We start from the raw sequence: 15,028 nt of genomic DNA, 5'->3' as shown, positions 1-15,028 counted from the left end.
CATGCATATGAAGGGACCTTTTATTACAAAACCAGTGGAGTTCTGCTTTGGAGGAGATGGATCAGGATTTGGGGAGTCCATGGAGGGGATGTATGTGTTCCTTGGAGTGCAGGGCACAGTTCAATTGGGCTCCCTGTGTGCCCCAATATAACCTATGTTGTGGAGATGCAGGCAGTATGGAGGCTATTCCAGCTTTGAAGCTGGAGTACTGTACATGAAGCATCTGAGGACTGCGTGCTGGGGTTGGGATTTTATATTTAGGTGGTTCTCATGCATCTACTGTCTCAGGTTGTCTGCAGATGCAGGAAATTGACACTACATCAATTGCTACTTGCCACCAGATGTGGCAAGCCCTGCTGTCAGCCTGAAACAAATTTTTGTTCATACATATTTTACAAAACTTTAATATTAATGTTCTAATACATTTAAAAATTAAGGAAACAGGTTATTACTGGGATTGGGATTTAAACATTCTCCTGCAGTGTTTTCAGTCCAGACATCACAACATGGTGCTAGTGCATGAAAACTGCAAAGTGAAACTGAGTTCTCTAGTTCCACTTCTGAAGCTGGGTTAGGTGTAAAAAGTAAACAGACAGCATAAATGGTGGAAAATTAAATTACTGAAACAAAAAAATTGACAATCTAATTTCCACTTGTGTGGTAACATAGGAAAGAGTTTTTTATAAATAGGATGTGACTTTTTAAACCTGATAGACATTTCAGTTTAAAAGGAGACTAACCCACACAAACTCCATGAATATGTGACAGGTGTCTGTTAAGGTACAATGAGAAACCTTTCACTTGTTATTCCTCTTACACAATTTCAGTACGAAGTCATAAGTGAAACACTCAATGTATGAAATTAAGCCTGCAGCATAGACTGTCTCATGGTGGAAGCTCCCCTTAAATGAGTGAGTGAGTGCAGTCTAGGGGCTAAAGTGCACCACTGGAAAGCAAAAGATCTGCATTCTATTCTGGTGCAAATTTTTCAACCTTTAAAGGTCACATGTACTAGGCAATTGATTTTACTGGTTCCTTAAGTGATTCACATGAGACACATTGCATTGTAAATATAGTCTGTCCACTTTATAAAAGGGTAATTGGAGTCTAATGGTACTGTATATTACTGAGTGAGGATGCAATACCACATAAGCAGGTTGAAAATCAGAGAAAGGTCATCCTACTGTATATATGAAAGAGATTTTGAATTATCAAACAAGTAGAGGAGCTTCACCTTGTATGAGACACTGATAATTCTTTCTTTTCATGGATACAGGCAGGAGTTGTTGATTTGCCTAGTACCATGGTGGTTTGGATGACTGTGTCTAAGCACACCGGTCAGTTAGTAAGAGGAGTTGGCTGTCTGCAAAAGGGCACATTCGCCCTTCCTGGTGCTTCTGTTTGTTCTGGTTGTGCAGTCCAGTCCATATGTTGATGGTGACAACAGGGTGATAACTTTTTTTGTGTGAATGATTGTTTTAGGTTTCTGATACACTGAAGAGGTTTGCTGTAAAAGTGACCACAGCCAGTGTGAAGGAGCGAAGAGAGATACTTAATGAACTGGGAAGATGTGTCACTGGGCAAGGTACTTGTATTTCATCTATTTAAAGCATTTGTATGCTATTTCTTTCACAGAGAGTGTGGAATGGGTTTAGGCATATACTAAAGCAGTGGCTCCCAAACTTGATTGGTTCATATACCACCGTCTGAAAAAATTGTGGAGTGAATGGATGAAACATCAAGCTCATGTACCATCAGTGGTCCATTTACCACAGTTTGGGAACCCCTGCAGTGCACTTCATTTTAAAAGACTGAAATCTGTGGCCCTTTTTTGAGGCCGTAGGGCTGTAGGCATTGGAGTATGTGCTTTCCCTTATAAGCAATTCTAACAATTGTTTGTCTGTGTCTGTCTGTATGTATACACAAGTACTGAGGTTCATGTCTCCTTTAGCATGGCTTGCTGGTCCTGGAGATTTTGCTCCATTTTTCTGTTCTGCCCCTCTCCTCCTCCTAAACAGTTCTAAACACTAGCAGACCTTGATGTTATTCATAAGGAAATACCACAGGCTCTGTTCAGTGGCAAAGGCTCTTGGCCAGGTTTATTGCTGACAAAGCACAGTATTAACATAGGAGCTAGAGATACATTAACACGTGTATGCCTGCAACAAGGCAGCCACTCAGCACACCAGGATGCAGTCCCCTCGGCAAGTACAAAGTTGCCCCTCCTATGCCTTCCCCTTTTATACATCGATACAAACAAGTTACGTTTTACACTCCATATGTTTTTCATTACTGCCCTGTACCTTGTGCCTGCTAGTTCAAACAAAACATCCCCATCCGTTCTCTTGTCATCTCATCCTTCTCTTACGAGAGGCCTGTGTGTTCCTGTACCATCTCCTAGGAATGTGTTTACACCGTTACCTGAGAACACTGTACCATCCTCTCAGGTCAGGAATGTGCTTACTTGGTGTGCTGCTATTTTGCCAAGGCCAGGCTACTCTGGTTCATAGCCTTTGGGTCGCACTGTTAATTATGCCTCGGGCTCCAGCAAAGCCTAAAACAGGCATCTCAGATGAGAAGTGAAGATGTAAAGTGGGATTCCTGCTTATTACATATTCCCATTGTAGAGGTGTCCTGGTACATTTTTGTGAGATCAAATAAATTTTGCTTAGATGAAATTGCAGGAGTGATTTAAATTTAGTTTTTCCACTTTGTTTTAATATGTTGTATGGTGGTGTTGTGTACTTTTAAACAGCTGCTGTGAACCACCCCAGAGGTGGCTGTTTTTCAGTGTTGACTGAAATGTTTCCTTTTTACATGAAGTTCATTGGGATCCTTCAAGGTGAAAGGTGTTCTGTAAATGTGATGATAGTATTACTGGGCATGATAGCATGCCTCTTCTGAAAGGTGAATAAATCACTTCCAAAATGCTCCTGATCTAAGAGCAAGCAACCTATAGCTGATTACTCATCTGGGTCTATCCTGTGGCATAACTCTGCCGCACTGAGTCTGACCATAGTGAAAATTTATTCTCTACATTTGGAAAAAGGTAACTAAGAGGGTGATGAGGAAACGTGCAGCAGCAATTTGAGTATCTTGTTCAGCGTAGACATAAGAAAGGAGGAATGAAAATATAAAGGTTAAATCCTTCAGCAGATACTCATAAAATATTTGTGGACACTGAGATGCGGAGGGAGCCCTGTTTGATGCTGATGTCCAGTTGGTTTCACTCAAACTAGTGTTACCATATTTCATATAGGAGGCTGGATCTTCTATTATGCTTCTTGATTACAAAGCAAGCCTAGAATTTTTAACTCGCGCTCTACAAATGATTAAGGACCTGATCCAAAGCTCATTGAAGTTAATGGAAAGACTTCCTTTGTGTCTATGGACTCTAGATCAGGTCCCAAGGTTGTAGGTCACAGCCATGGCTTTTAGGGTTTTTTGTATAAAATCATGCTCTTTATCACCCTGGCCAGTCTTTGACTAAATAAGACTCCTCCATGAATCATTAGTGCAAATGTAGCTTTATATCTGTCCAGAGTAGCGGAGTATGGGATTTTCAAATGCTCTTAAATTTAAAATGCATTTAATGATTGAAAATGAGGGTTTTTTTTTTAAATAAGATATTTATTTGACTTTTCTCATAATCTCCGATGACATACAATTTAATATTAAAGTATTGTGTGCTCTGATTTTTTCCCAACTTCTAAAAATTGAAATTCTGATTCCCATTTTTTTTTTTTTTTTTTGTTATGACAGTCAATCAGCCTTGGGCCCTGATCCTGCAAACACTTACACACATGCTTAACTTCACTGCCATGAATAGTTTCACTGGAATCAGTGGGGCTACTCACAGTAGTAAAAGGAAGCATGTGCATGTTTGTGGGATTGGGGCCTTATTGATGATTCCCAAATAAACACTTTGGAATTTTATTGCAGATCTGCCAGAGAGTGCAGTTAAAGGCCTTTGCAAACTATTCTGCCTCACCCTGCATCGTTACAGGTGAGTACGTGGGGCTGGGAAGGCTGCATATCTGGTAGTTGAACTTGACTGTAGTATCTTCCATATGGAAATAGTGTTGATGTGGAGTGTAGTATATAGCGAGATTTGTCATAAAAGAGTGCTGTCCAGTAAGGTAGGCCCAACATTTAGAATCTGTAGCAAAACAAGTTTTACAACACCAAATAACAAAAATTCATCTTTTCAAATTAAAAACAAATTAAGATCTTGATCCTGCAAATCACTGTGCATGAGTGCATCCCTTTGCCCTTGCAGACCTCCATGAGTTGCAGGATCAGGCTGTAACTGAGCAATTTTGGGTTAGATTTAAACTGTGGTCTGTAGTAAAGAAATGGTTGAAACCCCCCTTTGGGCCTGCCAGAATTAATTGTTAATCTTGTGTCATGGGATGAGAATTGTTGTGGTGTTCCTCTGGTCAGGTCAGACTGTCTGTTGAGGTAGGGAATGGGTCATTCTGCCATGAGTGTAGATGATGTAGACCCTTCTTCACCTGTTGGAATGGTAAAGAGATAATGGCTGTTGGCCAGACTGATGGTAAGAGGAGGCAGAACCCTCTCTGTGGAATCTAGAATTTAATATCTGAAACACTGACAAGATTTGTAACAGTTACAGAAAATGTTTCCTTTTCCCTATAGAGATGCAGCATCCCGCAGAGCCCTGCAGTCAGCTCTCCAACAGCTGGCAGAGTCCCAGCCAGAAGCAACAGCAAAGAACCTTCTGCAATCCCTGCAGTCTTTAGGGATCAGTGGCAAGGCTGGAGTTCCAAGGTGAGGGCTGACTGCTATTCCCGTTGTTGTGCATGAAACCATTTCATGAAATACTGCCAGTCAGCCTCTTGCATCCAGAATGGAAGCTTTACCACTGAGAGGGGGTAACTCTTACTTTTCCAAGCAGAATTAGGGAAAATTGATGGTTCGTATTTTATTCTCATTTACCACGTCAACCATCTTGCCATAGAAGCAACATCATTTCCAAGAGGGTGACTCAGAAACTTCTGCTGAAGCCTGTTTTGACTCTGATTGGAGAGTACTGCAGATAGTACTTCTTTATGCAGACACAGCACACTGAATGCCCATTGGGAAGGGAGAGGCTTACTTCTAGTGAAATTCAGATAGCAGGGTTGGGCTGGATTACAGTTTCCTTTCAGTAGCCTTCAAATACAGGACGACTTCTTTTAAGCTGCTTTATCAAGGAATGACCAGGAAAGGGACACTTGTTCAGCTGTTTAATTTCAAGACATTAGCAGCTTTGGTACCTTAATCTGCTTTGGGTTGATTCTGTGGTGCAGGGGTAGTCAATAGGTGGACCGTGGGCCAAATCCAGACCACCAGATGCTTTACAACGGACGGCGACATCTTTTTATTTATTTATTATTACCAGTATTGTTACTGGTTTTGTATTATTTTTCTCTGGAGTCTGGACCTTGACCAAGAAATTTGGACCTTGGGAAAAAAAAAAATTGGTTACCCCTGCTGTGGTGTGTTCTTGAGATTCATTTCTAAAACACTTTATTGCTGTTGTATTACAGTAGCAACCAGAGATCCCAGTTAGGGAATGGGGCCAGAAGTGACCATTATGATTGAGCATGACCTCCAGCATAACACAGACCACAGCACTTTACCCGGTGATTCCCGCATCAAGCCCAGTAACTAGGGATTTGAATTAGAGTATGTCTTTTAGAAAAAATGTCCAATCTCGATTTATCCATGCAATGTAGTATTTACTCCTCTAGATACTGTCTGGTAGCAGCTGGTTCTTAAGGGACTCTGATCCTGTTATTGTCTGTAAGGGGTATGATTATTTGAGCTTTGACGGGCATGTGAAGGATCCATCTTCTGCCATCACCTTGGGAGAGAGCAGAGGATTACAACAGAGATAGAAAATAGATCTGGCACAAATCAGAAATAAGTGTGTTGCGCCAAAGTGGCTGAGGGTGAATGATAAGTGAGTAGTCATTCAGAAATCTGAGACAGTGCAGTCCAGTCAGTCTGTAGAAGAGAGCAACTGATGAGAGAACTGGGTTACTTGCAGCCCAGGGATTCAACTTGCAAAATGTTTGCCTCTCCCTTCTCTACTGGCCTTAGGGATTTCCACAGATCTTAGGGATCTTTCTCATATTGTGGTTTGACATCCCCAGAAGGCAAGGTTTGGCCTTTTGATGTGTTGTTCAGAGGATTCTGAATGTTTAAAATGTGCTAATTAGTGGTGCTGAGAATTGATTTAAAACCTGAGACTTCAGCTGTTTTTCTCCAGTAAAGATGCTTCGCTAACAAGGTGACAAATTCCAGTTTGGGCATAATAATGTGTGTGTCCTGGGTTAATAAGGCTGAGCAATATCTCTGGAACTATAGACTCACTCCCTTTTCCCCTTTCTGTGACAGTAAGAGCAGTGGAGCTGCAGCTTTGCTGGCTCTCTCCTGGATTTGTTTGCTTGTGCGCATAGTCTTCCCAACACGTGACAAGAGAGAAGGAGAAACATGGAAAAAGCTGGTAGGTACTTTTGTGCTCTGGAAAGGTATCTTGCCCCTCAGGGATAAGGAAGAGGCTTTGAAGTATTGTTGTGTATTTCCAGGCTAATGTGGCAATGAGAAGAATCCTGAATGTGACTGTGGGCTTGGTAGTGGTGATTGTAACAGCTGGTGTTACATTAAAACCCACCTTCATAGGGCCTTTCTCTTCCCTTTGTTTACCCTATACACTTTGTATAGTTTTTGGTCTCCCTTATTCTGGTAAAAGAGGCAGGAGGTATTGAGATTAATAGCTTTGGCTAGAGCCAGGCAAACTTGCTCTGTACACTTCTGTCTGGAACTGCAACAAAATTGATGTTCTCGTCTTGGATACCCTCCCAGATCTGTTAGTAATGCAGTTGAACCCCAACCCTGCAGTATCCTGTACTGGTCTCATCTTGGGTGTCTCCTAAGCAGGTTGCCAATTATATCACATTTGGGATGGTGTTAAGAGCTTTTCACTTTATTTTCTCTCGATTGGTTGGTCTGTCCTGTGGACCTTATTCCTGCCATCTTGGAACACAGTACCAATTGGAGATGTGAAACTGCTGTTTTCTTTACAATGCTCACAGGAACATCTATTTGAAATCCTGTTTAAAGTCATTTGTGGTGAGGAAGTTGCTGATGAAGATCCTAGAAGCCTTACTCAGAGTTAGAGTGAACGTTATCTATTTCTATTTCTCAAGTGTTAAGTGTGTGAATGTGTCTTTTCCTATTTCTCTTGGCAGGTGGAAGTCCAGTGTTTGCTTCTGTTAGAAGTTCTGGGAGGTTCTCACAAGCATGCAGTGGCTGGAGCTGTGAAGAAATTGAACAGGCTTTGGAAAGAGGTGACATATGGTTTGACACAGTGTGACCTAATTCACTGACTTTTCTAGTGTCACTTGAGTTAATGTATCTTATGGTTCTTCTCAACAGAACCCAGGGCTGGTGGATCAGTACCTGTCTGTCATTCTCAGTCTAGAACCAAACCAGAGCTATGCTGCAATGCTGGGGTTTCTGGTGCAATTCTGCACAAGCCAGAAAGAGATGGATGTTATTAACAGACACAAGGTAAATAAGAACACTGGCTCCTCTTTCTCCTCCATAATAATCAGAATGATTTTCCATTGGGAAGGGGTAGAAATGTTACAGCAAGTCTGGTGCTTTACATCTGTCAGTCTGATAGTAAAGCGAGATGGATCTGATTAAAGCTCAGGTATCCTGATCTGAGTTGTGCTTAGGGAGACTGGCACACCCAGCACTTCAGTGTATCTCTTGCTTTTAGGGAGATGGCCAAGACACCTGCTTTCCCTATCTCTATATCCCCATTTCAGGAATGGAGCTGAGCACTTAGCTCTCTGAGGGTTTTTTATGTTCAGGCTGGCAGATAGGGCAAAGAACCATGCTTCCTAGTGGAGCTGTGTGTGGGGGAGTGGTAACAGAACTGAAATTCAGCTTGAATGGGGCTTAGTGTTTTGGGGGGAAACAAGACGGGGCATGATCTTTGGCTCCCTGCTGGCATTTGGGGAGTGTGAGCAGGTTGTGACATGACTGTAACAGATGTTCTGCTTGTTCAGAGTGCCCTTCTGGATTTCTACATGAAGACCATCGTAATGAGTAAGACAAAACCTCAGAAGCACTTGCTGGTGAGACACATGGCACTGTTTATACTTTTGTCCCATGTATAATGTTTGCTGCTGTGTTGGGTGCCTGACCGTGTTCTCTCTGCAGGATAACTGTGCCCCCCTTCTCCGATATGTGACTCACTCTGAATTCAAGGACCTGGTCCTACCAACTCTGCAGAAATCCCTACTGCGGAGCCCTGAGAACGTGATTGAAAGTGAGTCTTCTCTAAAGCAACATGGGGTGGGGGCATGAAGGGTTGTTCCTTGGAGTTCAGGAATTGGTGTGGGTAATAGGAGAATGCCACCCATTGGACTGTGCTCAGGCAGACTCTTTGCCTGTGAGCAGAGCTAGGTGGCAGGCTGGCTGGCTCCTACAGGGGGGATGTGGAGGGGTCACACTGGTGATGTGATCCCAAGTGGCTGGGTATGTGGTATCTACTGCTTGCGGGGAACAGACTTTCAGAGCTGAATGTGTAGAATAATTCTGAGTAAATTTGTCCATGGGAGGCAGTTTCTGTGGTTTTCTTTCCACTTCCCATGGCAACAACTCCTCTCTAATGGTCTCTGAGAGCTTGGACTGTGTGAGGTTACTGCCAGGATAAAAGCCAGTTGTTGTTTAACACCATAACTTCTTTTCTGTCCCCAGCAATCTCCTGCTTGCTAGCATCCGTGACCCTTGATCTCAGCCAGTATGCTCTGGACATCGTGAAGGGACTGGCCAGTAAGTGCCATGACCTCTGGATGGGTTGACAGATTCTTAGCAGGACTCCCTACAACTCTGACTGTGCCTGTGTGTTTATGATTGCCATATTGTTAGTGCCATTCTTGACTATGAAGATGTCCTTGTCGTGGGCGGGAGGCGATACTGTGATATGGAATTGAAATATTGCACATTAAACTTCTGAAAAGAATTGGGGTTTCAGTTCTAGCAATCTTGTGGCTGCCTGAGGCCTGTTGTGCAAAGTGGTTTAGTACCAGGAGGACGGCTGCTTTTGGGGTAAGGCATGGAACAGGGAGTTAAGAGACTTGGCTTCTGTTTCCAGCCTTGCTACAGACTAGCTTTGTGACGCTGGGCAATGCACTTAATTCCATGTGCCTCGGTATCTCCATCGGTAAAATAGGGAAGTATCATTCCAATCTCTCAGAGGAGTGGAGTGTAAATTTGTTAATGTCTGTAAAATGCTGTAAAACTGCGGCGTTAATAGTAACAATACTGATTATATGCCCTGCCAAAATGGAAGGGAGGAAATTCTCACTTGGCCAGAAGCTAAGGCAGGCCGCATGGATTGCACAAAGATGACTTCGCACCCTGTGGAGGAAATGTGCATAGCTCTTGAGTAACTCGTAGCTTGCACATTCCATTTTTAGGTCAACTGAAATCCAACAGTCCACAGCTGATGGATGAAGCAGTGGTGGCATTAAAGAATCTGGCTCGACAATGCAGTGATCCATCGGCTGTGGAGTCACTGGGGAGACACCTGTTTGCTATCCTGGGGGGTAAGTAACTTCCGAGTCAGTCAGTGCAGATTAGCTGAAGTTTGCTTGCTTTGAGGAGTGTTCCATATTGTATGTCAGCTGTAAAAGTTGAATAGAGCCAGCATGGTCTGGATCAGATGGAAGGCTGAACAGTTTTCTGGTAAAAATAGTCTCTCTCTCTCTCTCATTTAATAAATGCCCCAGTTAGATTGCTTGCTACCAACTCTCTCACCACCGTGTTTTTTGTTGACAGGTTCTGAGGGGAAACTGACGGTTGTGGCTCAGAAGATAAGTGTCCTTTCAGGTAAGGCTACTGGAAGAAAGTAGAGAGGTTTATTCTACAGTGGAACAGATTTAGCGGAAAGATGAGTACTTGAGGTGTCAGTGTCTGGGCTGAGAGCTCCCAACCCAGTAATTCTTAACCAGCCATGGCTGGAAGGTCTTGGGTGATGGTACATATTATTGCCTGCAGGCTAATGGCCTTCTGCTCTTTAAGTAGGTTGATGGCTGTTGGTGGCCATTAGAGACCAGTGGAAATTCAGAAAGCTTTACAATGTGTAGCCAAAGGAGGAGGATTAGGTGGCTGCAGCAATGATAGAAATTTAGAGAGAGGTCCACCAGGTTCTGTAGCTGCAGGACGGCTAAATCCAGAACTGGTGCAGCGATGGAGAGAAATTTGGACAGGCAGGGATGAATGGGATTGAGCTATGAGGTGTCGGTTGTAGCCTATATTGTTTGGTTTGCAGTCACTCTTGTAGTAGGGCACTAACCAGGGAGTGTTTTGTCATTTTAGGAATTGGTAGTTTTAGTCATCATGTGGTTTCTGGATCTTCAAGTCAAGAGCTGAGTGGAACCATGGCTGAACTTTTCATCCCTTTCCTGCAACAAGAAGGTGAGGACACAGTTTTCTTTGTTCTGGATCCTGCCCAGCTTCATTCAAGCCAGAGTAGGATTTTGGTGCAGAGCATATTTCGCTGAAGATAACTCTGATACACAGCTATTGAGTTACGGGATCCTTTGTGTACACTAGGGGTTCTCAAACTTCACTGCACCACAACCCCCTTCCGACGACAAAAATTATTACACGACCCCAGGAACGGGGACTGAAGCCTGAGCTCGCCCACCTGAGCCCCACTGCCCTGGCGAGGGGCCTAAAGCCAAAGCTCAAGGGCTTCTGCCCCAGGTGGGGAGGCCTGTAACCTGAGCTGTAACCCTTGGGCTTTGGCTTTGGCCCCGGGTGGTGGGGCTCGGGCTTTGGCTTTGGCCTTGGGCCCCAGCAAGTCTAATGCCAGCCCTGGCGACCCCATTAAAACAGAGTCCTAACCCACAGTTTGAGAACTGCTGGTGTAGACCCTCATTCTATAGTGATAAAGCAGCCTTGTAGAGAGAATATGCTATGTAAGTTCAGTTTGAAGTGTAGTGATGGATATCCTTTCCATCACTGCTCAGCATCTTCCTGCTTACCTGCTACCTTCTCAATGCATTCATGGGTTTGAGATAGCTGTGTTGACTTTCTCTGCATTTCTTCCCAGTCCACGAAGGCACTTTGGTACATGCTGTCTCTGTCCTTGCTCTTTGGTGTAATCGGTTCACCACAGAAGTTCCCAAGAAGCTTGTAGAGTGGTTAAAGAAAGCCTTCAGCCTTAAAACCTCTACTTCAGCTGTGAGACATGCCTACCTGCAATGCATGCTAGCCTCTTTCAAAGGTAAACTTTATGATCATAACTCTTACAGTTATGCAGGGTAACAGAAGGGTAATTGAATCTCATGCTTCTAGGTGTAAACTGATCATTGCAGGGATATAGATAGATTCTGTGTGACAAATTGTTTCTGAAGTAAAGGTCTTCAGAAACCCCAAACTTTTGGTACTCCTTTGAGAATTGCTTCTACTGGCCTTCATCATTGTGGACCCAAAATTTGATCCCCATACTGTAGAGTAACAATCTCTGTAGTCCTAAATAAAATATATAATAGACGTTTAAATAAATCCACTGTTACTGAGACTGTATAAACCAAAGAGATGATCAGTGTTGGTGTAGCTGAACAGTTAATGCAAATATTACACAGATACTGTGGAACTGCCTTCATTTTCTCATTGTGAGTGACTGAATTTGGACTTTCTAAGTGAACGCTGCATTTCTGTCTACCAGGAATCTGTCTATTGTTATGAGGGCAGAAGCAAATACTTTGAGAACTAAATTAGTGGTGAGGGCCAGGATCCTGCATTGAGACCCTTGTAGCCAGACCCCAGAGGTTGTTGGGGCTTCATCGGGGTGCATGGGTCTGCTTGTGTGCAGCTGCTCATGGGATCAGGGATCAAGGCATCAATATTACAAAAATGGAAATTACCCATTCGTCTTGCTGATTGTGCCATTGGTTTGACCTACCTGGCAAACCTTGAGAATTTTTTTTCCCAAGCAACTGATAAATATGAAGAATATAAAGATATTTGATCTAATTCTTGGATTTTTTTATGGTTAAAATACTCTTTCTTGACTGACTTTGAAATTTTGTGATGTTACATATTTGGAAATATTTCTTTTTGTTTATGGTATTTTGTGTTACATCTTGTATTGGAAATGTAAAAAAGGTAATTTTGAATGTTAATTTAAAAGATATTTAAATTTGAAAGCCAAAGGTAGAATCCTTTGACTTTTGATTATTTGAGATGAGAGAGGTGCTCACAGACCTTCCAATGAAGTCTGCTTTGCCTTGTTTCAGAAAATGTACTCTGTTCAGGAAACATTCTCTGTCAAATGCAAGGAAACTGGGTGGAAGTTGGGTGGATGAGTAATTGTGTAGCATTGGGTCGGAATCTTCTTTCATTCTGAACAGAAATTCAGAGAGAGAAGGCAGCATGTTACTGAGGAGGCAGGAGTGGGAAAGTGCCTCTGTTTGCCGTGGGTTAAAATTTAAGTACAGTGGTGATGTAAGGAACTAGAGTCATTTTGGCAGATTATCTGTTCTGGAGATGTAGACCCTTCTCAATGGTCTCTGCAGTTCATTTCCATAACTGGATTCATGACAACAGAAGAGCTGTTAGAATTTTTCAGTGTAGATCCAGGAAGTCCACCTTCTCTTGCCTCTTATCTCTTCCTTTTTCCTCAGGTGACACGTTATTACAGGCAATGGACTTATTACCAATGCTTATCCAGACAGTGGAAAAGTCTGCATCTCAAAGTACGCAGGTTTCCATGGTAACGGAAGGCGTTGCTTCTGCTTTGCTGATCTGTAGGATGTCTTTGGCTGATGCACTAGCTGGTAAGAGGCCACAAATGAACAAGTTACCAGCAACTGACAGTGGATTTGTGATATTCTCATATTCTTAGTCTGTCTGTTGCTTCCTCATAGAGAATCCTTGTCTGTTTGTAAGCCAGTTAAAGTATAAACCATGGTAAGATTTATCCCATGTGGAGCAAGTGCAGGCAGATCTCATGTAAGTGAGACTAAGCAGAATTGTTACTGTGCCATAGCTGTGAAAATCTCAGACTTCAGTGCCTTAGGTTGGTGCAGCATGCCTTTTTAGTGGTCTCTCTTATTACAGAAAATCTTCACTTAGGTCTTAAATTCCCATAATTATTGACTGAGGCATTGATTAAACCAGCATTAAGAACGACCTTTTTTTGTAACACTTTCTCTTTCTTTGGAGTGTGGTGAGATTGGAAAATTGGGAAATGACCCTCTAAAGAAGCAGTTGGGGACCCCACCATCCACTAGAGTAGCAAAGGTTGTATGCTTCCAATTAAATTCCACCACCAAAGCCTCCTTCCAAGAACTGTCCAAACTCCGGTATCTGCTAGGGCAAAACTCCTCTATACAGCTTGCTCCCTGTCTACCAAACATGACGTGCAAGTTCCCTCCTCCCCTTCAATGTTTGGATCACTTGGAAGACTTGTCCTAGGAAGGTCTGGATGAGACAGAGATGCAGGTGTAAATGGGGCTTTCTAATTATTTTAATCTCTTGGTTTATAAGTAAATGTCTGTAGTAGAAAGTGCTGTTGTAACAGGGCTGTGGGTGGGTGTGTAGGTGGTATACAGTCTGAATGCGATAGCGGGAAGTTGTTGGAAGCTTTATACCTGAAGAGCAGTGAAGGTAGAGAACCCCAATTTAAGAGACAGGATTGAACTATGTTTCAATGAGAGAAGTAATTGCATGGTAAATCCTGGCTTATTTTGAATTACCTTGATGGAAAAATCTCTCCCCCTCTCTCTCAGAGTCCAAACTGAGTGGCTTCTGGCAGCTGATTCTGGATGAGAAAAAGCAAATATTCACTTCTGAGAAGTTCTTGCAGTCTGCATCAGAGGAAGGTGAGTTGTTAAATGTGATCAGAGTTCATTGATACACATCCAGTTCCTGTTTAATCCTATTATTTGGGACTTTACAAGAGATGCTGCTGCTTATTAGCGATATTGTCTGACACTAGGGTCAGATTTCAGACTAAAGTGAACAGATTGCTCTCTCAAAGGGCCTGTCTAGTCTACTCATGATCCTCTTTTAACATGAATTCGTTGATTACTTTGAGTTATCAAACACCTTGTTAAATGCTAATCTAGACACTTCACAAATGTTGTTCCATGACAAAAATAATTGTGGAGTATCTACAGTCAGTAGATTATCACAAGTTTTAGTCTAGAGAAACCCAAAGAGTTAGGTCTGGTGGAGGAAAGAGAAAAAGGGGAGAAGTAATGGTGTGTTGGGAAAGAAAATCAATGGGAGAAATAGATTTGTGGAGGAGAAATAGTGGGGGAGACAGAAAATCTGTTGTGCTATGAATTATAGTGAGTGCTGTCTCCATTTTGTCCCCTCATGTTTAAAATGAATTCAAAAGATTTAAAGGAAAAATTAACAGAACGTGTCCAGAAAAACATGACCTTTTCAATCAAAATATTTGAAAATGAGGTGATTAATTAGTTCTCAAAGTGATTTTATCTATGTGCAGAGCGTTGAAGATGTAAATCTTTCTAAATTTGAAGTAATATTATTTCTCTTTTACTCACTGTGATCACAGTTCAGAAGTCAGAGTTCTCCTTTTCTCCTGATTACGTTAGTATTGCTGAAAGGTGCTGTACTTGTTCCTGTTAAGAGCAGAGCTATGCACACAACTCCTCTTTGAACATGGCTGTCACGAACAAGGTGCTAGTGTTGTTTCCCTGACTAGTATGGACAGGGATTTTTTCCCCAAGACAATGATAGCAAAACAGTATAATAGAGATGTGATGATAGCCAGGGCGCATGTGTTCTGTGCTGCTGCAGAATCCACCCTTTACTATAGAATTATGCTTCAGAATCTGAGCTTTCATTTAAAAGAAGAAGTTTCCTGCTCTCGCTGTTGTGAAGGAAACTTTGGAAACATGAACAGAGATCCTCCTGAGTCTGCAGACAACCTGAAATAATATCCCTGAGATACTTAACAGCC

The 15,028-nt window shown here is 42.5% G+C and overlaps 1 protein-coding gene across 2 annotated transcripts in view; it reads left to right on the top strand.

Annotated features, from left to right (window-relative positions):
* Positions 1–15,028, top strand: part of GCN1 (GCN1 activator of EIF2AK4) — a 58,577-nt gene that overhangs the window by 1,659 nt on the left and 41,890 nt on the right. For both annotated transcript variants that reach the window (XM_026661213.2, XM_024197384.2), the window contains exons 2-16: positions 1,483–1,585; positions 3,943–4,006; positions 4,660–4,791; positions 6,406–6,514; positions 7,260–7,358; positions 7,447–7,581; positions 8,088–8,156; positions 8,242–8,350; positions 8,782–8,856; positions 9,504–9,632; positions 9,865–9,915; positions 10,405–10,503; positions 11,144–11,317; positions 12,720–12,872; positions 13,827–13,919. In XM_026661213.2, the coding sequence (XP_026516998.1) occupies positions 1,483–1,585; positions 3,943–4,006; positions 4,660–4,791; positions 6,406–6,514; positions 7,260–7,358; positions 7,447–7,581; positions 8,088–8,156; positions 8,242–8,350; positions 8,782–8,856; positions 9,504–9,632; positions 9,865–9,915; positions 10,405–10,503; positions 11,144–11,317; positions 12,720–12,872; positions 13,827–13,919 (1,594 nt within the window). The remainder of the gene's footprint in view (positions 1–1,482; positions 1,586–3,942; positions 4,007–4,659; positions 4,792–6,405; positions 6,515–7,259; positions 7,359–7,446; positions 7,582–8,087; positions 8,157–8,241; positions 8,351–8,781; positions 8,857–9,503; positions 9,633–9,864; positions 9,916–10,404; positions 10,504–11,143; positions 11,318–12,719; positions 12,873–13,826; positions 13,920–15,028) is intronic.

Source organism: Terrapene carolina, unplaced genomic scaffold (assembly GCF_002925995.2).
Source record: "Terrapene carolina triunguis isolate 2854851 unplaced genomic scaffold, T_m_triunguis-2.0 Scaffold951, whole genome shotgun sequence".
In the NCBI taxonomy this organism is placed as follows: domain Eukaryota; kingdom Metazoa; phylum Chordata; order Testudines; family Emydidae; genus Terrapene; species Terrapene triunguis.
The sequence above is the reverse complement of the archived record's forward strand: the minus strand, read 5'-3'. Positions and strand labels throughout refer to the sequence as shown.